The sequence below is a fragment of the Elephas maximus genome, chromosome 24 (assembly GCF_024166365.1).
Source record: "Elephas maximus indicus isolate mEleMax1 chromosome 24, mEleMax1 primary haplotype, whole genome shotgun sequence".
Taxonomy (NCBI): Eukaryota; Metazoa; Chordata; class Mammalia; order Proboscidea; family Elephantidae; genus Elephas; species Elephas maximus.
In genome coordinates, this window is record NC_064842.1 from 22,407,087 (window position 1) to 22,433,059 (window position 25,973).

General features: G+C 39.0%; 1 protein-coding gene across 1 annotated transcript in view; it reads right to left on the minus strand.

The window, feature by feature from the left end:
• Positions 1 to 25,973, minus strand: part of WDR64 (WD repeat domain 64) — a 155,838-nt gene that overhangs the window by 58,258 nt on the left and 71,607 nt on the right. The window contains exons 10-14 of the mRNA XM_049868224.1: positions 24,676 to 24,815; positions 13,140 to 13,266; positions 10,227 to 10,375; positions 7,676 to 7,799; positions 4,704 to 4,879 (exon numbers count right to left, since the gene is read on the minus strand). Coding sequence (XP_049724181.1) covers positions 4,704 to 4,879; positions 7,676 to 7,799; positions 10,227 to 10,375; positions 13,140 to 13,266; positions 24,676 to 24,815 — 716 coding nt within the window. The remainder of the gene's footprint in view (positions 1 to 4,703; positions 4,880 to 7,675; positions 7,800 to 10,226; positions 10,376 to 13,139; positions 13,267 to 24,675; positions 24,816 to 25,973) is intronic.

Here is a 25,973-nt window from a genome sequence, read left to right on the forward strand (position 1 = left end):
TAGAATTGCTGGGTTATATACATGGTAGTTGAATTTTTAGTTTTTTGAGGAACCATCACACTGTTTTCCACAAGAGCTGTACCATTTTGCATTTCCACCAGCAATGGATAAGAGTTCCAGTTTCACCACAGCCTCCCCAGCATTTGTTATTTTCTGTTTTTTTTTTTTTTAATCTTAATAATCCTAGTAGGAGTGAAATGGTATCTCATTGTGGTTTTGATTTGCATCTCTCTAATGGCTTTATTTATTTATTTTTATTTTATTTTATTTTTATTTTTTTTAATGGCTTAATGGCTAATGATGCTGAACATCTTTTCATATGTTTGGTGACCATTTGAATGTCCTCTTTGACGAAATGTCTATTCAAGTCCTTTTCCATTTTATGATTGGGTTGTCTTTTTGTGGTTGTCAAAGTGTTATATATATTTTGGCTATTAGATTCTTGTTGGGTGTATGTTTCCAAAGATATTCTCCCAGTTAGTAGCTAGTCTTTTCACATATTTGGTAAAGCCTTTTTATGAACAAAAGTTTTAAAAATTTTTATGGGGTCCCATTTATTTGTCTTTTGCTGTTTGTGCTTTTGTTGTTATATTAGATAATTCATTGTTGAAAGTTAGGTCTGACAGTGCTGCCCCTGTTTGTTCTACTAAGAATTTGCACATTTAGGTCCTTAATCCATTTTAAATTTGTTTTTCTATATGGTGTGAGACATGGATCCTGTTCCATTTTCTGCATATGCAAATCCAAATTTCCCAGCATCGTTTATTGAAAAGACTCCTCTTTCCCCATCAAATGGACTTAGCACATTGTCAAAAATTAGTCGACCATAGATGTGTGGGTTTATTTCTGGACTCTCAGTTCTATTCCATTTGTTTATGTGTCTATTGTCATACCAGTGCCAGGCTGTTTTGATTACTGTAAATGTATAGTATATTTTAAAATGAGGAAGTGTGAGTCCTCCTACTTTGTTCTCCTCTTTCAACATCATTTTAGCTATTCGGGGCCTGTTGCCATTCCGTATAAAGTTGAGGATTGGTTTTGCTACTTCTGTAAAGAAGGCTGTTGGAATTTTGCTCATAATTGCTTTGAATCTACAGCTCACTCTGAATAGTTTTGATATCTTAAAAATATTGTCTTCCAATCCATGAACATGGAACAGGTTTCCATTTATTTAAGTCTTTTTTAATCTCTTTCAGTAGTGTTTTATAGTTTTCATTGTATAAGTCGTTCACGTCCTGGGTTAGGTTTATTCCTAGGTATTTTATTCTCTTAGATGCTATTGTAAATGGAATTGTTCCCCTAATTTCCCTTTCAGATTTCTCACTGCTGGTGTATAGAAATCCAACTAGTTTTTGTTGTTGACCTTGTACCCTGCAACTTTGCTAAATTCCTCTGTTAGCTCTAGAAATTTTCTTGTGGACTAATTGAGATTTTTCTGTATATAGGATCATATCATCTGCAAATAGAGATAATTTTACTTCTCTTTTCCAATCTGGATACATTTTATTTCTTTTTCTTGTCTTATTGCTCAGGCTAGGGCTTCTAATACAATCCCGCTCCCGTTCCCCCGTTGCCATCGATACAATATTGAATAGAAATGGTGAGAATGGGAACCTTTGTCTTGTTCTCGATTTCAAGGGGAAAACTCTCAGTCTTTCTCTGTTAAGTAAAACGTTGGCTGTTGGCTTTTCATATATGCCCTGAATCATACTGAGGAATTTCTCTTCCATTCTAATCTTCTTCAGGGTTTTCATCAAGAAAGGTTGTTGGATTTTATCAAATGCTTTTTCTGTATCCATAGAGATGATCATGTGTTTCTTCTCCTTTGTTCTATTGATGTGGTATATTATGTTGATTGATTTTCTAATGTTGAACCTTCCATGCATTCTTGGAACAAATCCCACTTGTTCATGATATATGACTCTTTTAGTATGCTGTTGGAGTCTGTTTGCTAGTATTTTGTTGAGGATTTTTGCAACTATAGTCATAAGAGATATTGGCCTGTAGTTTTCTTTTCTTGTGGTGTCTTTGTCTGGTTTGGGTTATGTTTGTCTCATAGAATGAATTAGGGAGTATTACTTTCTTCTCTATTCTTTTGGAATAGTTTAAACAGTATTGGTGTCAAATCTCTAAATTTTGGTAGAATTCCCCAGTGAAGCCATCTGGTCCAGGACTTTATTTTGTTGAGAGGTTTTTGATCACTGATTTGATCTCTTCACTTGTTATGGGTCTGTTGAGACTTTATATTTCCTCTTGAGTCCATTTGGGTGGTTGTGCCCTTCCAAAAATTTGTCAATTTCATCCAGGTTATCCAGTTTGTTGCCATACAATTGTTCATAATATTCTGTCATAATTCTATTTATTTGTCTCAGGTCAGCTGTACTGTCCCATCTTTCATTTTTTCTTTTGGTTATTTGTATCTTTTTTTTCTTTGTCAGTCTAGCTAAAGGTTTGTCAATTTTATTGATCTTTTCAAAGAACCAACTATTAGTTTTTATTGATTCTCTCTATTGTTATCTGTTTTATTTATTTCTGCTCTGATCTTTGTTATTTCCTTTCTTCTAGCAGGTTTAGGCTTAGTTTGCTCTTCTCTTTCTAGTTCCTAGAGTTGTCCAGTTAAGCTGTTTTTTGAGTTCTTTCTTCTTTTTCATGTAGGCATTTATTGCTATAAGCTTCCCTCTGAGTACTGCCTTCACTGCATCATATAAGTTTTGGTATGTTGTACTTTCATTTTCATTTGACTCCAGGGAAGTTGTGATTTCTCTTGTGGTTTTTTCCTTGAGCCATTGGTAAGTTAATAGTGTGTTGTTTAATTTCCATATGTTTGTGTATTTTCCAGGTTTTTTTCCTGCTCTATAGGGTTTCCAATGTCTGATTTTTCAGAAGTAGATTGCCAGGCCTTTCTTCTGAGTTACCTCTGGGTGAACCTCCAACCTTTTGGTCAGCATCCAAAAGTGTTAACTGTTTGCATCACCCAGGGACTCCTTAATGCTAATAAAGAGATTTTGAATTGTTTATCCAGAACTTTAGTTGATTTCTGTGAAGGTTTGGTGTGAGTAATCTAGCTCACTAATGCTTTATATTCCTTAGAATCCCAGAATTTAGAACAATACCTAGTGTATGTGGGAGCAAAATACTTCTTGAATTGTGTTGAATTTACTTGGAAATCACTGGAAAGAGAAATGTTCCCAGACTTCCTGATTAAGCTGGACCCCAGTCCCCCATCATAAGCTTCTGAAGGATATTGTGCAAACTCTTAACACACTTGTGACAGGTGGTTCACCATTACTCCCTCCCAGTAAATCAGGAGTTCCATGGTAAAAGAGAACATAACTTTCTGGGCCATGGTAAGTGGTCATTGAAAAATGAATGAATGAAAATATTCTATAAAATAAGTATGTAAATCAAACCATATTTTACTTTACTAAGTGTGCTTTCAACATTATCCTTATTGGAAAGCCCCCTTCCAGAGTTAATAAGAATTTCTCGCATATATTTATTACTGTCTACCTTACTAGAGATTTCTTTTATTTCTTTATTCTTTCAGTCCTTAATGAGCATCTACTCTCAATAGGGCAAGAATACGAGTATGAATAAGAGAGATTTCCAGTCCTCATCCAGCTCATAATATACAGGTCTGGAGACATGGAGAACCAGAGCAATCAAAGCAAAAAGTACACCATAGAACCCCCAAACAATTTTGTTGTGGGAACAATACCGCCCTGCTTTTGTAATCCTTAAACAGGGAGTGTTTATGAGAACAGACATTGTGTGTCAGAAAGGACATCTTGAAGAGCAATTGCACTAACTTAAAGAAGGAAACACATGTTGTGTCTTGGAGCGGATTACTAAGAAATTCCATTTGATGCTGTCATTCTGGGTTGCTCAGACTACAAGGGAAAACCATATTGAATCACTCTTTTTTTTTTTTCCAGCCCTAGGCCCATCAGTCATCTTAATCACTGCTGATATATCATGCTTGCTACCCTATTCAAAAGTTTCCTCTGATCTCAGCTTTCAGAAGGGGAATATTGAAGGCGATGAGTCCTTGAGTTCTAGGCAAAAGGGAGAGATCCACTCAATAGCCAGGATAAATGATCTAGCCTTCCTTAGAAATATGAAGAAGGCATTAGCATTCTCAGGAAGTAATAGATTAACAGGAAAAATAAATTAGCCAAGTTCAGTCCTCCCAAAACAGCCCTGAGCAGACTGCATGATTAACTTTAAAGTAAACAAAGCAACTGAAAAAGTGACTTGAGCATTCCTGAAGTCATTCTGGCTTACAAGCGACAGAGAGGAATCATGCCTCCTTTTCACAGCCCCTATCTGCTTTTTTTTTTTTTTTTTTTTTATCTGCTGGGTTTTTTTTTTTTTAGGGAGCAGTTCTCCCCTTGAATTATTCTCAAATGAGGGTATAAACAGTGTCAGAAGTGGCAGCTGTGTGTAAATTGAACCTTTCTGATGCCCAATTTAAGGTTTCAGTAAACGTTTGATGGGCAGGAAGCTATGGTTGGGCAGCTATTCAGTTTTGGTTCTTACTCGGACCCGGCAAGGTTAACTAGGAGCATCACAGGAAAGTTGATGGATAGATACTTTTCCCAGCTGGAAGGCATGAGGGGAGTTAAATGGGGCTTATCCATGGACTCATGCAATTTTCCTATGAGGAGCAACTAGAGTACAAATTAAAAAATGAGACTGTAAACCTGGATCATTTTGATTTTCCCGTTGCGCTCCAAGGCAAGGATCAAATACTGGTGTTTTTCCTGAGGTTTTAGGAAAATCAGGTCTTGCAGCCAGTGTTCTTCTTCCTTCCAGTCTTTTCCTTCAGGTAGTACTTTCATCTCTTGCCCACTGCCAAAGTCCCAGATTTTAACTGTTCCTGAGTATAGAGAGAAAAAACTACGTGGATAAAAATGATTTATAGAAAGCTTGGGGTTGATCCAACTGAAAGCTTTCTGCCCACAATATATTTTATATTTAGTTCCTACTAACATTGAGGGTGAGTCTCCCCAGCCTTGCTATGCGCAAAATATATCTGTATATGCCCTGATTTGTCACAGGCAGATAACAAATAAACAGAATCGGGCAATATTTTGAAATTTGTAACCCTTTTCTTTGAAATTCTCAGATCCTCCTATTTTAGTGTTCCCTCTGAAGTGGGTTTGTGCTGCCTTTATTTTCCCAATACTTTCCAGTTTGCTCAACACCCCCAATGTGGGCATGTCAAATATCACAATAATCTGTGACATTTCTCAGGGTACTGACATTTTTTAGAACTTTAACTCTTATTGGGTAATAAACAAGATTGAGGAATTCCAACAGGTAGGGAACTGTCAAGCTTAAAGTTGCTTTATTGGTTGCATAGGAAGGAAATTGAAAAAAAAAAAAGGGGGCATCGAGTTTCTTCTTACTTTTGAAACGATACTTTATTTAAAGTTAACTTAAAAACAAGACAGCTGCTGGCTAGTCAATTCCTGGTGACCCCATGTGTGCCAGAGTAGAACTGTGCTCCCTAGGTTTTTCAATGGCTGGTTTTCCAGAAGTAGATTGCCAGACCTTTATTCTGTGGCACCTCTAGGTAGACTCAAACCTCCAACTTTCTGGTCAGTAGTCAAGCACTTTAAGTGTTTGCACCACCCAGGGACTTAGTTCAATTGGTTTAGGGGAACATGATGAAGGGGTCAGAGGGGAAGGTAATCAATGTAGTTGTTGAATGTCTTTCTAGGTTATTACTTAATGGAGAGAATCACATCTTAACAAGAGACTTTTACAGCAGTGCCTTGGGTTTAGAGTCCACTTGACCATACCTCCCAGCACTTTTTCTCCCTCCTTCAACTCTAACACCCCTACCTCTTCTTATCCCTCGGCTCTAATCCTGCCGGACACCCAGAGTATTTTCACTAGACTGTCTTCCTTCCCCCATGCCAGAGTTCTTCTCCATCAGCAGTACTCACAATCCCTATTGTGTGTTCACTAACAAAGTTGTTAAGCATTAATTAAATTCTCCCTATTTACCAGCAGTGGAGTACTTTGAGTGGAACAAATGGTTAAATGCTCCACTACTAGCCAAAAGGTTGGTGATTCTAACCCACCCAGAGGTGCCTCAGAAGACAAGCCTGGCAATCTACTTCTAAAAGGTCACACATCCTTGAGAACCCTATGGAGAACTTCTGCTCTGCACACATGGAGTCACATGGGGTTGTCCTGAGTTGGAATTGATTCAACGGCAACTAACAAAAACAACAAATACCAGTACAGTAGTAAGAACTGTGGATATAAGGGAACAAGCATAGTTCTTGCGCTCAAGGATTTTGTGGTCTTGTAGGAAGATAGTCATGGAAGCAAACAATTAAAAAGAAGTGATCACTGTCTCATTCATCCTGGGGTTATGTGGACCACAGTCTAATGGCCCATGTTTTCTGCTACCATGGGAATTTGGGTAGTCAGATTTGTGGGGCAGCGAGTAGGGAAAGCTACTACTCAGCTCATCTTAGGTGGCGGGCAGATGAGAATGAGAGAGGGCTAGTTGCTTGCGGGTAAAACGGCTCCTTTCTGGAATGGTCTAGACCCAGGATATTTGTCACTTAACATATTTACCTTTCAGAAGGACAAACTGTCAGTACTTAAAAGAATTCCAGATTCGAGAACTAACAAAGTTACATTATAACTTGCATGAAAATAATATTATGACAATCATATATATGAATTGCTTAATGATTATGCCTGGTAACAATTGTGTATATTGCTTGTAATTTCTATTACAATTAATTTCATATGTATGTAGTCTGTGATTATAAAGTAAGACTGCTTTCTTAAGAATTGTTCCACATGAAAAGCAGTTGCATTTATTCACACCCATCGATTCAGCATTCATAATTTTATTTTATGCTATGTCATCTGGTCACACTTTTAAAAATCAGACTTTCACATCAGGATGTTCACTCACTCCATCAGTTGGCCTATGAGCAGGCATTTATTTAGTGAGTAAATCCCTTGAATAAACATACTCTGAGCGGTGCATTCAGTTAGTTGGTTATATTGTCTAGGTAAAGCTGTTTGTTTGTGGAAGTTCAGAACAAGAAGAGGTGAACTGGGAGGCAGTTCGTCGCTGTCTAAGTCTAGGAAGTTTTGTGTGGTTCGCCACAGCAAGGGAAGCATCGAGTGACATACCACCTGAGCCGAACATGCTCTCAAAGAGCTCAGACATATAAACAAGTCCAATGCAGAGTTCTAGGTGTTATATAACAAAGTTTGCTGCATATTTTGTCTGGTCCCAAACTGTCTACTCTCAGTTAAAATATTGTCAACAGGCACTGAATCTAATGTCTATCCCTTAGCTACATTCTCCCCACAAGTAGAAGGGGAGAATGGGTCAACGGAACACAGAGAAGTCTCACCAAAGATTAAAAGAGACAGTATGTGTGAAAGACTTTTGAAAACTGTCAGTCAGCTGTGTAAATGTAATGTAAGGTATTGATTATCTTAAAAATCAATCTAAGGACATTAATACCCATTTGATAAGAGTGTATATCACTATAAAGTTAGGCACACCAATGTCACTGCCATATTCCAGACAGATTCATGCTCTCCCTCTGGCCCGAAGAGCTAACGAATTCCTAGCACAAATTCTCAGGGCACTGATGCAAGTAAATCCTACTCTAGTTGTTATTCTGACCATTATATGCTCCTGTGGCAAAGACACATCCACCTTCGTCGATAGATGCGGCAGTCAGTTCAACGTTGAAGCCGTGAGGGTCTAAAATCTGGTATATTTGGAGGCCAGTCTCCAGTTCCCACACCTGTAAGAAAGAACAAAAACAATAACAAAAAATCAAGTAATCCATTTATCCTTCAATTCCTGTGAAAACTTTACAGTACTCAAAACTGCCTCAGAATTGGTACTAAGCACATCTCACATCTGTCCCCCCAGTCTGCCCTGAATGTTGGTTTGATCAAAGAGAGTTCTAAGAGATGCCGTGTCATCTAATAGTTGCTATGCTATCCTGGGTATCCTGTTGCCCACTCAGGTTGCTGAGACCTGCAATGCCTCTATTCTGGGCAGCCCCTGGCTATGGAGGAAGTAGTCTATTGCTACTGTAAGCGTGATGAAAGGTTAGCAACAAGATAGAAGTGTGATAATTAAAAGTTACATTCAATCAATCTTGTTTACCCTCATCCTACTTAGCAGTGGTTAACAGCGTAGAATCTGAGAGAATTTCCTAGGGAAAATAGGGTTCCCTGCTCTTTTCAAGGAGTGTCTAATTAGGGACATGGGCCTTGCTCTTTACAGAGAGAGAACAAGATTTCAGAGGACGCCATTTGCATAATTAGAAAACCTAGAAAATTCATCATTGTCGCTCTTTGGCAACAGAGTAGAGGCTTGAGACCTGCAATCTTTCCATCTGAGTGTCTGCCTCTTGATGAATCTGCCATGTTCTTAGACCGTGGCGAATAATAGAACTGAACTGACAACACAGAATGGTTGTACTCTAGGTATCTGGGGGAGGTGGTGAAGCATGTGCAAAGGGCAAGAGGTGGGAAGTACAATTTGCCGGAAGTACAATTTGCCTGAAGTACAACCCCTCTCTACCAATCAGATATGGAAACTTTCCTAGTATATTACTTTCTTTTTTATTTTTCCCCAGGGAAGATATTTTCCCCTTAAGAGGACAGTATTGTCTGAAAGCAGGATGGATTTTTAGATTCTGTCTTAGGCATTACCAGAAATAGCTAATTAACTGAACTCAGGCAATATTGGCCTGAGAAAATCTCCAGCAGATAAGCACAGAAGGTGAAAGATTGAGAGATGATGTGAAGGGTCTCCAGAGGAATGCTCTGTACCTCACCACATGTCTTCTTTTGAGAGCATGTACGAGCTAAAAGGATAAGCCCTTGAAGAAAACACCTCCAGCCATGACCACCAGATGGCTTTAGTAGTCATGGTTACGATGTGGTTAGCAAGGGCAAGTCCCTTGGCATCCAGGGAACACAATGATGACTGGCTTAGAGAAATGCAGTGGGAAGGATGAAGATGTCAGATGAAGCTGGGATTGTGTCCCAGCCCTGATACTTACTACTGACGTGATCTGGGACAAGTTGGTGAGTTCTAGTTTCCTTATCTTTAAAATAGGACACTTTATACTGCCTACAGAGAACTCTTGTGAGGATTAAATGAGATAGTGGATTTAAAGCACTTGATACTTATTCAGTACCTATAGGGTTATGGGAAACCCTGGACTGCTAACAGAAAGGTTGGAGGTTTGTGTTCACCCAGAGATGCCTTGCGAAAAAGTCCTGGTGATTTACTTCCAAAAAATCAGCCATTGAAAACCTATGAAGCACAGTTCTCCTCGGACACGCATGGGCTCGCCGTGAGTCGTCATTGACTTGATGGCAACTTTTTTAATATGGGTTATAGAATTTTATACGTTTTCCCTTCCTGCCTTCATTTTTTAAAAATTAATTTCACATTCATAGCATTAAAAAAAATAACATTAGTAACAGAGCAGTAGGTTATTGGATAAAAATAAAAATTTAAACTGGGGATTCTGGATGAGAGTTTCAGAGAGTTCCATTAGTTTTGGAATACAATTTATTTCTGTATTTTTTTTCAGTTGCTTAGATTTATAATGAGGCTAGTTTTTCTTCTTCTTAAGCTGGCCTTTCGATCTCAGAATATTCTTTAATTAAATAGATTCTACTGTTCTAAAGGAAACCCTGGTGGTGTAGTGGTTAAGAGCTACGCTGCTAACCAAAAGATCGGCAGTTGGAATCCACCAGGTGCTCAGTGGAAATTCTGTGGAGCTGTTCTACTCTGCCCTGTAGGGTTGCTATGAGTCAGAATCGATTCAATGGCAATGGGTTTGGTTTTTGGTTTATTGTTTTAAAAGAGGGTCTCCCTTCCTTCTTAGAATATATCCTCTTCTCATAGTCCAGTTAAAAAGCAAATTCAAAATATATGCTACTTCTCTATCCTTGATATATTTCCTTTAAAATTCTTATATTGATAATAAAAACTAGATTTATTTATTTAATTGAGCATATTGCTTAATAGCAGACAGTCAGAGCTGACTAGAAATGCTTGTTTTTCATGTATTCATGAAAGCTTAAAAATAGCTTTAATGTAGGATCGTATCACGTGTGCTCCTTCATTGACTTAATCCCTGAAAGAAGAGAAAATTCTATTTGCTTTGCCTTTTCTTTCTGAAGAGCCGAGAGGTACTCACCTTAATCATAGATTCTGAGCAGATAGTGAGAACTTGGTGAAAAGTTTTGTTGTAAAGCATGACATTGATTTCTCGTTCATGAGAGTGAGGAATCTGTTTTGTATCTTGTATCATACGAGTCAAGGGATACATGTCTATAACACTCGAGCCTGGAACAGGAGAATCTCATCAATACCTAATATTAGACTTTTTGAATCTTGGAGAATTTTACCCAAACAGTTGCTATGGAAAGAGCTTATCAGTGAGATTAGTAATTCAATGTCTAGGAAATGTAATGAGGTAAAAATACATTCATTTCCTCTAAAGCACTGTTGACAAATAGAGCAAATGTGTTCAACCAGAAAAAAAGTGTTCATTTTGGGCGTCATTAATTTTTAAGAGCAGACCATTTAGACTTCATTGATAGGCCCTTTTTTTCTGAGCCCCATTTGCCTATTTTTTATGCTTCATTTTCCCCCCTTTCTATTCTTGATTGTGTTTGCTGCGTACCTCTCCATCTGGTGCACAGCAGTAATAGTGATGGTCAGCCTCCTGCTGAAGTGAAGCTTCCATTTAGTGGTTGAAATTTATTGCTAGAGAGCTCTTTTCAGCCAACCAATGATGAAGCACTCTGTAAACATGGCCTTATTAAATGTAATGAATTTATTAAATGTAAAGATCACAAACCAGTGCTTACAACATCAATATTTATTAAATAGGATTAATTTCTGAATTACCATAGTGAAATAGATGGAGAGCTGGTATTCTTTCCTTGCATTTGTCTAAGGGAGTTTAGTTTTATAGTGACATTGTGTACTGCAAGTATGATGAAGCTCTCAAAATCCACTAAATACACGTTCTGCTTTTGTCAAGTGTCTAGAAATATGAATAAGAAGCTCAAAGCATTCTGTAGTTCAAACAAAAACAAAACTTCTTCCTTATTTTTTTTTGATGTGGAGATTGAGTTAACAAAGGCAGACTGTTTCTATTGAGTTTTTCCTCCAAAGAAACATCAACGTTAAGAGAAGTTTCAGAAGAAGTCACTAAACACTTTTCTAAGGTGTTTAAATTTTAAGATCAAATCTGTTCGTGTGTAAAGAGGGTCAGAGGTGGCTGGCTCATCTGGTAATATTTCTCAGTCTAAATACCATAATGTGGAAATAGAAGGGAATTGGGTAACCAGATAATCAAATTATATTTAGAGCTTTCCGGTAGGTCCTTAAACCTTATAATGACTGCATCTAACTTTCTTCAGAACTGCCATCATGGAAACCAGGTATGCTTGTGAGCAAGTGACAATCCTCTACATTTTTGGCTAGTTACCCTTTTTTTTACCCTACCATTCTGAAAACAATGTGGTAGCGAGAATGAATGTGGATTCAGGATTCAGAAGTTTTGAGGTGCAATCCCAGTTCTACATTTCAACAGTGTTTCCTTCTAATAGTCAGTTGGACTGTTTGAGATTCAGTTTTGCCATTATAAACTAGGAAATATAATTCCTACCTCACGTGGTGGTTGTGCAGATCAAATAAGGTATATGAAAGCACTTTGTAAAAGAACTATAGAAATGGTGGTTGTCCTAATAAAAGTAATAATGGCAATGACAGTAACAACAGCATATTCTATAAAGCATTTCCAGAATGTGCTCTTGCTGTCATTTGGGTTTAGAAGACTACCATGTTGCTTCATTTGAATTAAAGCATGGATTAAAGTCTGAGAAGTTGATGGTTGCAATCAATGTATGCAATTTTAGTGATCAGGTAACACTCAGAGCTCTATATTTTTTGTAAGCTAAACCACTATCAGAATCATATAAAACTGGGAGGAAATCTTGATTTCCTTTTTCTGTTTTTGTCTTGCTAATTGAGTCCTTAGTTACTCTCATGATAAATAGAATGGAAATGCTGAGCCCAGTGATCAAATATGTAAGTTGGGGCACTAAGAGAGAAAATTTGGTTGCAGTCATTAGGATATTATTTTCAGAGGCAGTGATATGGACAGGGCATTGCTGAAAACTACATTTGAGTTCTGATTTACAAGGTGAAAAATTATCAAGCATGAAGTGCTAGTTCGTTCCTAATCCAGAAAAAAAAGAGATTAAAAATAAATTGTATTCTCCACCAGTAGAGATAACACCAACCACTTCTCTGCCTTAATTAATCCCACAGGAACTCAGAGCAGGTGGTCGGTGGAAAAAATGCTTAAGAAATGCATTCTGGGTTAGCGGTCCAGAAGGAGGAAGTACTATGAATATTCATTTTTCTCCTAAAGCCTAATGGTGTGCGTATGAAAACTGTTCAACCTAAATGCCTAGCAGGGTCTCTCCTTTCAATTAAATATGTGTTTCTAAGAGGCCACAAGAAAGGGAGGCAACAAATCTGTTGGTATCAGCACTGGGGACCTGTCATCCAGGACTGGAGCCTCTCTTTCCACTGATGGCTCGAAACAAAGGCAGGTGGGAAAGTCAACACCCTCCTTACTGAGTAACTTGAAGCAGTACTAGGATGCAAAGTTCCAAATTGCCTCGCAGAAGAAAACGGACACTGACTCAGCATGTTGGGGCCTCTGCCCTAAGAGTATCATATTCTTGCTCCAGAGAGTCAAACAGAACTGACTATGGAAAGGAGGTTTGTTCCATACATGTGACAGGTTCAGCCCACCTCTCTTCTTCAACCGAGGCCATGGCTTCCTAGGTTCAAGGACCTACAACACTGATGTATGTTTAGAGAAGTGCAATTACACACTTCATCCACCAAGCCATAGAAAGATACGAAGGAGTGGAATTGAACTGAATATCTACTGGGGTGAATCAGTGCTTGTAAATTCCCCTTCTAGTTTTTTCTTCTAAGCTGTGCTCAAGTGCTAGTTAAAAAAAAAAAAAAAGGTTAACAATCAAAATAAGAATTTTATTTGCCAGTAATCATGTACACTCACCTGTAACCAGCATGCCGTGATTGGAATCATACACCATAGAATAAATCTGCATGTCTCCTGGTCCCCCCTGGCTGTCATGGAAAACTTGTAGCAGTGAGAGAGTCTGTATATCCCACACTCTGAAAACCTGGGGGAATGAAGCACACAGATCAGCAATGTTTACACTTTTCCCACTCAAAGGTATTTAGGTGAAGCATTTTCAGAGTCTAAAATATGCTCTTATAAACTTGTAGCAAGTAAGATTTAAATGAGGAGAGCTCCTTTGCGAAACTCCAATTTGGCTCTCGGTTCAATTATGGTTCACTCATATCAGTGGAGACCAGCAGAATGCCTTCGCTTAAAGGTATACTCCTGGGAACTGGGGTTTTCTAACATAGAAGGAAGAAAGAAAATGGTATCTATCACTCTGTAAGATTTTTTTAGGAATAATAAACGACAGATCATGACTTACAATTTAACTGAAGCCACATTCCTCTCTACTGTGGATCAGAAAATAGGGAGACAACTTATGTTTTAGGTGGAAGGTTTAAAATTGCCCTTTCATGATTCATGAGGTTGGGAACATCTTAGTGAGGTTTCTAGGAACATGCTCTGATCCCTGCCCAGAGACATAAGAGATTTTAGAAAGCCGTTTTGCTCAGCCAGTTAGAGAGTGGTGCTAATAATGCCAAGGTCACAGGTTTGATCCCCACAAGGGCCAAGAAAAGACACCGCTTGGAGCCCTGATGGTTCAGTGATTAAGAGCTCAGCTGCTAACCAAAAGGTTAGCAGTTTGAATCCACCAGCTGCTTGTTGGAAGCCCTACGGGGCAGTTCTTTCTGCCCTACAGGGTCGCTATGAGTCGGAATCAACTTGATGGCAACGTGTTTGGTATAGGCTAGTATTACTCAGAACTTGTACAACTGGAATTTATTTGTTTTGTTCTAGTACAAACGCAAACGTTATCAGTCTCTTATATCATAGCGTAATGAATGAGAGACAAGTAGGGGAAGAGACAAAAAGTGGAATCTGGGAGTACCATGGAATTCTAACTCTATTAAAATCGTTTCAGATTTTATTGCTTTGGCTAATATAGGTTTATGATTAGCAGTCTTTTCACTGGATGTGAATATACTCTGAATTGCAGTTAGCGAAAGAACAATGGACGAGGCAAAAGAGGATTGGAGTTTTAGTTCTAGTCCATCATTTAAACTCTCGAGTCTCCGTTTTCTCAGTTCTAGAATGGACATAATAATATCAGCCCTCTCTACTTCATTGAATTAAATATGTTTTGAAATCTGAAGTTCTTTATAAAACAAAGCCAAACACATTACTGTCAAATCGATTTTGACTCATAGTGACCCTAAAGGGCAAAGTAAAAATGCCCCATAGAGTTTCCAGTGAGCCTCCCGCAGATTCGAACTGCTGATCTTTGGTTAGCAGCAGAGCTCTGTGCTCTTAATCACTGTGCCAAAGTTCTCTATGGAATAACTCGATTTGGTGCTTCTTATTTTTCTTCCCCAGTCTTCAATTCTTTGTGTCTTTTGTGTGTTTTCAGGGAAGTGGTGACTGTTGGGCTGGCGAAGGCACCCAGACCTTCATCACCAGTGCTGTACCGATCCTCTAGCTTCTTCTGCTGTCTCCCTCCCTGTATATCCCCTTGGTCCCTGCAATACCAACCTACATACAACTTCAAAAAGCCTCATTCTGTTTCTGGTCTCTGCGCATTCACCTTTTCTCTTCCTGTTGTTGCCTTCGTTAGGTGCCTAGGTGCCATCAAGTCGGCTCCAACTCGTGGCCACCTTCTGTGTGACAAAATGAAAAGCTGTCTGGTCCTGCGTCATCTTCATGACTGTTGGTGTATTTGAGTCCACGGTTGTGGCTATTGTGTCAATCCATCTCATTGAGGGTGTCTCCCTCATCCTCATTGGCCTACTCTTCCTACCTATCTTCTGCACATTCTTCTCCATCCAGCTAATGCCTACTCTTTCTTCAAAACTTTCATAAAGAGAATTGAGGGGTTACGGTTCAGATCAGGATAGTGCAATAAGTTTATGTCTTTATGTACATTTTTTTTCCTCCAAATATTGAGAAATGGCAGAGAAAATGTAAAAAACAGAAAATAAAAAGAAATAGCAAGGCTCAAAAGCAAGCTCTGTATCTCTATAGATCTGCATAGGAGAGAAGTACAAATCTGTGAGTGGGCTTGAGCCAGCCATCTGCGCACTGGGTCTGGAAGTGAGCGTGGCACCAGGAGACCAGCTCCTGCAGGACAGACAGGACCGGTAGCACAGCACCCACACTGCACTATGGCAGAGACAGGAGCAGGTGTCCCTAGTTCAGACAAAGGGACTGAGAAGGAAATCTGTGCTCTATTTTCAGCTGAAGGTACAGCTTTTAGAAAGTGGTAGACTCAGTGAGAGGAGAGGACACACCTTCTGACCAGAAATAAACCAACGCCCCATCTGGCTCAGGGACCAGTCTTATTTCTGGACAGGGCCCAAGGGGCCAGGTGCAAAAGTTGCTAGATAGGGAGCAGTGAGCAGATATACAGGGGCGTGAGGGAAGACCTAAATATTAAAAGGAAACTATAATTTTTAGAAAAGTATAGAGGAGAGTATCTTTATGAAGTTGGGAATTGAAAGGATTTCTCAAATAAGGCCATGAAAGCCTAGATCAGAAAAGGCTGATAAATTTAACTAAATTAAAAACCACTGTTTAACCAAAGCAATAATCCCATAGCCACAAAAGGTTAATAATTAGAATGTCAAGCAACCTATATATCAATCATATGTATAAGGAACAAATTACTCAACAGAAAGATAGACAATAGATTTGAGCAGACAGTTTGCAGAGGAAAAACCTGACAACGCACACACACACACACACACACACACAGCATCATGTTCTTTCTTATGCCATTATAGTGAAAAGATGGTTAACCTCACTAGTAATGGAGACGTCAGTCCCTGGAGAAGGTCATCATGCTTGGTAAAGTACAGGGTCAACAAAAAAGAGGAAGACCCTTAATGAGATGGATTGACATAGTGGGTGCAACAATGGGCTCAAGCATAACAACGATTCTGAGGATGGCGCAGGACCTGGCAGTGTTTCCTTCTGTTGTATATGGGGTGGCTATGAGTCAGAACTGACTCGACGGCACCTAACAACAATGATGATTGAACTATGATATTGACTGAACCTTATATAACACTTACGTGCTTGGCAATCCTAAGCACTTTATATATATTAATTCAAGCTCAAAATAACTCTCCGAGATATGACTGTCATAATCATCATCTCCATTTTATTAATGGGAAAACTGAATCACAAAGAGTCACAGAGAAGCTGAGCGACTTGCTCAAGATCAAACAGCTAGTTAGTGACAGAGTCAGTATTCAAGCCTCTTAACCACTGTGCTGAACAATCTCTCCTGAAATGGTTTTTCCCAGCAAGATATCATTTCACGCCTGCCTTACAAGTAAAAAAAAACTTTAAAAACTCACAATGACAAGTGTCCATGAAGGTGTGAAGAACAGGAATTTTCATACACTGCTGGGTGGGATGTAAATTGATACATCCACATGGAAAGCAAGCTGGCAACACCTATTAACGTGGCAATTGCCATTTGTGGTCCGGATTTCACTTCTGGGTATATTCGCTAAAGAAATTCTAGCACAGGTGCACAAGGAGAAACAGACAAGCCTGCTCGTAGCACATTATTTGCAATAAAGGAAAACTAGAAATGACCCAAACGTTCATTGGCCAAGTTGGATAAATAACATGTGATGCATTCATACAACAGTATACTGCACAGCAGTTAAAATAATATGTAACAACCTGGATAAAAAGGAAATTGTGGTAGAATACATTCAGTATAATATTTCTATAGAATATTAAAACATGCAAAATAAAACTAAACATTACTTAGAGATACTTAGTAATGGCAGAAGAACATGGTACTTGTACAAAACTAACAAAAACTCATCTGCTTTGGGAAACTTCCTTTGGCCACACCCTCCAATTTAGATATTCTTCCTCTAGCTCCCACAATACTCTGTCTATATTAATAGCCATTAGCAATTACAATATGATGACTTATTCAGTGGCCTTCTCCACTGAACTGTAACCTTGAGGGAGGAACCATGTCTTCTTTGACTCTCTTTTCCTAGTGTCTTATGCATTTTGCTTTGGCTGACTGGTTAGTTGGTTTTGGTCTGTTTGCTTGCCTGCTTATTCCCTGTCTTGGTCCAAAAGGAATTTACAGTGGTGTGGCACAGGGTAGACACTTAATATATTTTTTAATTGAATAAATCAGTTAATAAATGGGATATCTTCAAAACACATAATCAATTTACTTTATTCTTAACCAAGCCCATTTATGTCAAATCTGACTCATAGTGACCCTATAGGACAGAGTAGAACTGCCCCACAGGGTTTCCAAGAAGCGGCTGGTGGATTTGAACTGCTGACCTTTTGGTTAGCAGCTGAGCTCTTAACCACGGTGCCACTAGGGCTCCACTATATTCTTAGGTGGTAATAGTATGTTAGCTATGTTGGGAGAAATGAGGGTAGTGATAGTAATTACACATTACTGACTCAGGTTCTCTCCTTTCATTCATTCCTTCCAGGGGTTCACTGTTTTCCTACGGTGGGTATTAGTGCTTCAAAGCTTCAGAGAACAGAAGTGGAGGCAGAACAGCCCTGAAGAGGCTTAGGAAGAAAGCAAGGGGCAAAACATTTCAGGAGACTGAGTTGGCATAGAGAGACAATCAGAGAGGACAGGTGGCTCCCAGGAAGAATGCCCTGGGGTGGCAGAATGGGATAGTCATAAGTTAGAAAGGAAGTATTACATATGTATATGTAAAACCTAATTACACAAAATATTCACCTTCTAGTAGTAATAAAAATGATAATGATGATATTCAAATGAACTGGGAATACAGAAATTAGGTGAAAGTTTTTTTTTTTTTTTTTAAGTATTGGGAAAAATACCCAGCTATATGACTGATTGGAGCCCTGGTGGCACAGTGGTTAAGATGTCAGCTGCTAACCAAAAGGTCAGCAGTTCAAATCTACCAGCCCCTCCTTGGAAACCCTATGGGGCAGTTCTACTCTGTCCTATAGGGTTGCTATGAATTGGAATCAACTCGATGGAAACGGGTTTGGGATTTTTTGTTTTTTCAAATAATTTTTATTGTGCTTTAAGTGAAAGTTTACAAATCAAGTCAGTCTCTCACATATAAACTTATATACACCTTACTAGATACTCCCACTTACTCTCCACCTAATGAGTCAGCTCGCTCCCTCCTTCCAGTCTCTTATGACCGTTTTGCCAGTTTCTAACCCCCTCTACCCTCCCATCTCCCCTCCAGACAGGAGATGCCAACATAGTCTCAAGGGTCCACTTGATGCAAGTAGCTCACTCCTCATAAGCATCTCTCTCCAACCCATTGTCCAGTCCAATCCATGTCTGCTGAGTTGGCTTTGGGAATGGTTCCCATCCTGGGCCAACAGAAGGTTTGGGGACCATGACTGCTGGGATTCTTCTAGTCTTAGACCATTAAGTCTGGTCTTTTTATGAGAGTTTGGGCTCTGCATCCCACTGTTCTCCTGCTCCCTCAGGGGTTCTCTGTTGTGCTCCCTGTCAGGGCAGTCATTGGTTGTGGCCGGGCACCATCTAGTTCTTCTGGTCTCAGGATGATGTAGTTCGTGTGGCCCTTTCTGTCTCTTGGGCTCATAATTACCTTGTGACCTCAGTGTTCTTCATTCTCCTTTGATCCAGGTGGGTTGAGACCAATTGATGCATCTTAGATGGCCGCTTGTTAGCATTTAAGACCCCAGACACCACACTTCAAAGTCAGATGCAGAATGTTTTCTTAATAGAATTTATTTTGCCAATTGACTTAGATGTCCCCTGAAGCCATAGTCCCCAAACCCCTGTCCTTGCTCCGCTGACCTTCAAAGTATTCAGTTTATTCAGGAAACTTCTTTGCTTTTGGTCCAGTCCAGTTATGCTGACCTCCCCTGTATTGAGTGTTGTCCTTCCCTTCACCTAAAGTAGTTCTTATCTACTATCTAATCAGTAAATAACCCTCTCCCACCCTCCCTCCCTCCCCCCTCTCGTAACCACAAAAGAATGTGCTCTTCTCAGTTTAAACTATTTCTCAAGATCTTATAACAGTGGTCTTATACAATATTTGTCCTTTTGCCTCTGACTAATTTCACTCAGCATAATGCCTTCCAAGTTCCTCCATGTCATGAAATGTTTCACAGATTCATCACTGTTCTTTATCGATGCATAGTATTCCATTGTGTGAATATACCAGAATTTATCCATTCGTCCATTGATGGACACCTTGGTTGTTTCTAGCTTTTTGCTATTGTAAACAGTGCTGCAATAAACATGGATGTGCATATATCTGTTGATGTAAAGGCTCTTATTTCTCTAGGATATATTCTGAGGAGTGAGATTTCTGGGTCATATGGTAGTTCTATTTCCAGCTTTTTAAGGAAATGCCGGATTGATTTCCAAAGTGGTTGTACCATTTTACATTCCCACCAGCAGCGTATAAGTGTTCCAGTCTCTCCACAGCCTCTCCAACATTTATTATTTTGTGTTTTTTGGATTAATGCCAGCCTTGTTGGAGTGAGATGGAATCTCATCGTAGTTTTAATTTGCAATTCTCTAATGGCTAATGATTGACAGCATTTTTTCATGTATCTCTTAGCCACCTGAATATCTTTTTTAGTGAAGTGCGTGTTCATATCCTTTGCCCAATTTTTAATTGGGTTGTTTGTCTTTTTGTGGTTGAGTTTTAACAGAATCATATAGATTTTAGAGATCAGGTGCTGGTCGGAGATGTCATAGCTGAAAAATTTTTCCCAGTCTGTAGGTGGTCTTTTTACTCTTTTGGTGAAGTCTTTAGATGAGCATAGGTGTTTGATTTTTAGGTGCTCCCAGTTATCTGGTTTCTCTTCATCATTTTTAGTAATGTTTTATATTCTGTTTTTGCCTTGTATGAGGGCTCCTAACGTTGTCCCTGTTTTTTCTTCCATGATCTTTATCGTTTTAGTCTTTATGTTTACGTCTTTGATCCACTTGGAGTCAGTTTTTGTGCATGGTGTGAGGTATGGGTCCTGTTTCTTTTTTTTGCAGATGGATATCCAGTTATGCCAGCACCATTTGTTAAAAAGACTATCTTTTCCCCAATTAACTGACACTGGGCCTTTGTCAAATATCAGCTGCTCATATGTGGATGGATTTATATCTGGGTTCTCAATTCTGCTCCATTGGTCTATGTGCCTGTTATTATACCAGTACCAGGCTGTTTTGGCTACTGTAGCTGTATAATATGTTCTAAAATCAGGTAGAGTGAGGCCTCCCACGTTGTTCTTCTTTTTCAGTAATGCTTTACTTATCTGGAGCTTCTTTCCCTTCCATATGAAGTTGGTGATTTGTTTCTCCATCACATTAAAAAATATCTTTGGGATTTGGATCAGAAGTGCATTGTATATATAGATGGCTTTTAGTAGAATAGACATTTTTACTGTGTTAAGGTTTAGGGTTTTGAGAGGCAGAGTAAGGAGTCCTGGTGGCTCAATGGTTAAGCACTCCGCTGCTAACCAAAAGGTTCATGGTTTGAACGCAATGGCTCCACAAGAGAAAAGACATGGCAATTTGCTCCTGTAAAGATTAAAAAAAGCAAAAACAAAAACCAAACCCATTACCATGGAGTTGATTCCAACTCATAGCAACCCTAGAGGACAGAGAAGAACTCCCCCACAGGGTTTCCAAGGAGGCACTGATGGATTCGAACTGCTAACCTTTTTGGTTAGCAGCTGAGCGCTTAACCACTGTGCCACCAGGGCTCTCCTGCAGAGATTACAGCCTAGGAAACTCTATAGGGCAGTTCTGTTCTGTTCTATAGGGTCACTATGAGTCAGAATTGACTAAATGCCACACAACAACAGTGTCAGAGTATCCGACCATTAGGAATAGGTCTCAAAACCAAACCAGACCAAACCCAGTGCCATCAAGTTGATTATGACTCATAGCGACCCTATAGGACAGAGTAGAGCTGCCCCATAGAGTTTCCAAGGAGCTATGCCACTTGGGTTTCCGGAATTGGTCTCAGACACATAAAAAAGGGATGCATCCAGGTGTAAAAAGGATGCAACACTAACATACAAAATTCATTCATACATGAAATAATTATGGAACTCTGGGCTAGGTATAGAGTTGCCATGAGTCGGAATTGCCTCGACAGCAAAGGGTTTGGTTTTATATTTTTGGGTTAGGTGCTACAGAATCAAGTCTAATGGAAGCGCTGTTACTATTTGTTAATAGATCTTAGTTTGTGGTAGTTTAGACAGGGGAGTAGGTGCCTCTGGGTGCACTTGAACCTCCAACATTTTGGTTCGCAGCCCAGAGAGTTAATGGTTTACACCACCCAGGGACTCCAATTATAATGCATTGTAAGAAATATTCTAATGGATCTCTGAATATAGTGCCATGATGAAAACTGCTTCTGAAGAAATCTTGAAAATTGCGGTGTCATTTAGAGAGTGAGGGACGTGGGAATTCACTGTTTTCTGATTTATCAAGGGAAGCTGTCAAGACCTGCCTTCCTAATTTTACTTAGTGGCTACAAGAGGTTAATAAGATTTTAGTCCCCAAATGAATCAAATTAGGGTCAGTTATCTGATTGTATACTGGCAGAGCCTGAAGATATATAAGGTTATGGATCCCTTTGGAGATTCAATGCAGTACTGTATACCAATGGTAGCTATGAAAACTGGGGTGCATAATAATAGCACACTGAAAATGGTACATAGGTAACATTATTTGTGTAGTGAATTAAATGAATTTATTAAGTTCTTCTTACAAGTAACTTCAGAAGAAAAAGACTTTTTTTTTTTTTTAGCAATAAGAAACTGTTAAAGAATTTTATTATCTTGTTCTCACATTTTTCCTGTGTGCTAAGTGGCAAATAGAAAATAAAATGAAGATATCCAGTATGTCTTTTTAAAATTAGCTTTTTAATTACCAGGTTGTTACTTGTATTTAGTTAAAAAAAAAAAAAATCAAACAGTACAAAAACTAAAGACCTCCTTCCCGCCTACCTCCCCTCCCAGGCTTTTATCTCTGTTGGAAGATCCTGCCTCTGCAAGCAGGCTACCTCTGTGGAACCCTGCCTCATCGCCAACTAGCTGTGTAACTTCGGCCAAATTACTTCACCTCTCTGGGTGCGCCTCAGTTTTCACACATGGAAGAGGGAGAACACTAGTACCTCACAGAGTTGTTATAAACATTACAAAGAAACAAACATTAGGTGAGATCAAATACATAAAGAGCTTATTTCTATATTAAAAAAAATTTCTACATTAGGACATACTTATCTACTTAGATTTACCCCATTCTTTCTCATGACTGCATAGGATTCTGGTGTATGAACGCTCCATAGTTTATTGTAAACAGTTCTCTATTGATAGGCATTAGACTTATTCCCTTTATTTTTTCTTTTATTAAGGTGACAGTGAACTTCTTTGCACATATAACTTTGTGTAGCTGTGTAAACAGAACTCTGAGATCCAAATCAAAAACTAAATCCTTTGCCATCCAGTCAATTCCAACTCACGGAGGCCCAACAGGACGGAGTAGAACTGCCCCATAGAGTTTCCAAGGCTGTAAATCTTTACGGAATCAGACTGCCACATGTTTCTCCCGTGGGTTCCAATTGCTGACCTTTCAGTTAGCAGCCAAGCACTTTAACCATTGTGCCACCAGGGCTCCTTACCTGTATGATAAAGTTCCTAGAAATAGAATTTTTGGGACAAAAGGTGTGGGGATTTTAAATTTTGTCAGATATTGCCAAATCAGCCTTGTCTTTTGAAAAGACTATGGGGAGATTTAATGACTTCCTGATTTCAAGTCACAAAACCAGCTTTCATGATTAGGTCCAATTTTCATTATGACTGGAAGATTTGAACTTGGTGTCCTTGTCATTGTCAATTTTTGTCATTAAAGATTTTTGGTGGTTATGCTTCATTTACTCAACTAGATTTTTAGCTTCTTTTGGGCAGGGTATCAAAAGATGTATCGGTGCAGGCCTGATATACTACTAGGCACGTAATAGGGGCTCATATAGTGTTGGATGGAAACCCTGGTGCCATAGTGGTTAAGAGCTACAGCCGCTAACCAAAAGGTCGGCAGTTGGAATCCACCAGGCACCCCTTGGAAACTCTATGGGGCAGCTCTACTCTGTCCTATAGGGTCACTCTGAGTCAGAATTGACTCAAAGGCAATGGGTTTTTTATATTGTGGGACACACAGTAACACAGTGAGAAGTCAGGATTCCTGGTAGCACAGCTCTGAGACACAACCAGTTTACCAGCCAAGGAACACTGCTAGACTTTTTTGGGAACCTTATTTGCTGAGACATGAAGGTTTTGTCCTTATGTATCTTATCCTTTTGACCATTACTTTTTTTCTAACTGGTTATTGTTGTTACATATGTATTTATTGTCTTCTATAAATTGTTATTTTAACCAGTCGCTTTATTGAACTTATTTGTTAAAATTTTTAAGCTGGTTTTATGGAATTTTCCAAGCAATCATATTGCTCGCAAATATAACAATTCATTTTCTCCTTTCTAATATTTATAACTCATTTTTTCTTGCTTTATTACATTTGGTAGAACATTTAAAACAGTGTTTAATAATTGCGGGAATCTTATTTTTTTGTGTCCCTAATGGCAACAGTGGCAATGGTGATGTTCCTGTCTATAATGGGAAGGTCTTTATGAGTCAGAAACTCAACGACAACCGGCAAGAGGCAATGGGCAAGGGGCAACTGTGGATCGTACTGGCTTTCTTCCCAGTGTTGTCCCTGGGTGGCGCAAATGGTTAAGTGCTTGAGTGCTAACTGAAAGGTCGGTAGTTTGAACCTACCCAGAGGTACCTTGGAAGAAAGTCCTGGCCATCTGCTTTTCAAAGGTCACAGTCATCGAAAATCTTATGGAGCATAGTTCCACTCTGACACACATGGGGTCAGAATCAACTTGATGGGAACAGTTCTTTTTTTTTTTGGTTTTGGTTTTTAACTGAATTTCCCAGTTTTGTACTTACATACTTAATTGTTTTAAACATATTCTTTCTTACGCTACAATCAGTAAACAGAATGATGGCTCATCATTTCCTTCTCCACATTGATGATATTTTTTCTCAGTGACTATCAGCTATTTCAGGAACCCTGATGGCGCAGTGGTTAAAATACTTAGCTGCTAACCCAAAGTTCAGTGGTTCGAACCCACCAGCCACTGCACGAAAGAAAGGTGTGACAGTCTGCCTCCGTAAAGATTTGCAGCGTCGGAAACCCTATGGAGCAGTTCTACTCTGTCCTAAAGGGTCGCTCTGAGTTGGAATCAACTTGATGGCAGTGGGTTTGGTTTTTGGTTTATCAGCTATTTCAGTCAAAAATTGTACACACCTAGGTTTTCCAATGGTTAGTTTTAGGAAAAGTCATTTGTTCGGTTTTTGTTTTCTTTGTGGTTACCTTGGCAGAGGAAAGGCTGATGACATGTTGATCCTTTTCATTTGTTACGATCTCAGTGATACTGAACATGTGTCCCACAAGTTTCCCCACTGGCTTGGTGCTTATATTGGGATGCCACAAGCGGAGCACTTTATCATCTCCTGCAAAGAAAGACATGCAAAGATTGTTAATTTTCTTAGACGACACAGTTTATCAAAGTTTAAAAAGTCTCTCTCTTGCCCAGTCATACCCTTACTTTTCTTCTGTGATCAAATCACCGTCTGTCTCTTCCGGGCTGCATTTTCTGATTGACTTGCTCAACTGCTACCTCATTTTGAATCTGCTTCTACTTGTTATGGCTGTTTTGTAATGATTGTTTTTATAAATACAAATGTGAATTCTTATAAATATTTTATGAGTACTTATCTTGATTCAATGCTTTTCTCTTTATGCATGCATTAATGCATTATTTATACTTTATTTACTTCCAAAAAGTATTTAAGGCAGCTGTTCTTTTGTTTTCACAAGCTTAAATTATGCAAACATTATAATAATGAAAGAAATCAGGGGAAGAGGGAAATTGCACATAATCTCACCATCCTAACAAATCAACTGTTTTCATTTTTCCCTCTTCCCATCTAGCAATTGTCTCTAAGCATTTATAATTTGTGAGTAATTATAATCATAGCATATACTTTTGTTTAATTGTTAAAATTACATGGGTACATGGTAAAAGATTCAAAAGGATGGAAGGGTATTTTTTTGGTCTTCTTTCTCCACATAATTCCTAGTTCCACTCGCCATAGGTAATTACTGTTAATGATTTTTTAAAAAAATAAATTAGATCTACTTCTAAAAAAAAAAAAAAAACCCATCGCCGTCAAGTTGATTCTGACTCACAGCAACCCTATAGGACAGAATAGAACTGCCCCATAGGGTTTCCAAGGAGCAGCTGGTGAATTTGAACTGTTGACCTTTGAGTTAGCAGCTGTAGCTCTTAACCATTGTGCCACCAGGCCTCCACCTCCTTTGGAGTACCAAAAAAAAAAACCCAAAGCTGCAACCGTTGAGTTGATTCCAACTCATAGTGACCCTATAGGACAGAGTAGAACTGTCCCATAGAGTTACCATGAAATGGCTGGTGGATTCCAACTCCCAACCTTTTCGTTAACAGCTGAGTTCTTAACCACTGTGCCACCAGGGCTCATTTTTTCTAACAAAGATTTCTTGAGAAACTACTATACATTGGCATTTTCCTAGATGCTCAGGATACAAGAAACACTAGAAATTGTTCCTGCCCAAAGTCTACTTCTGTAAAG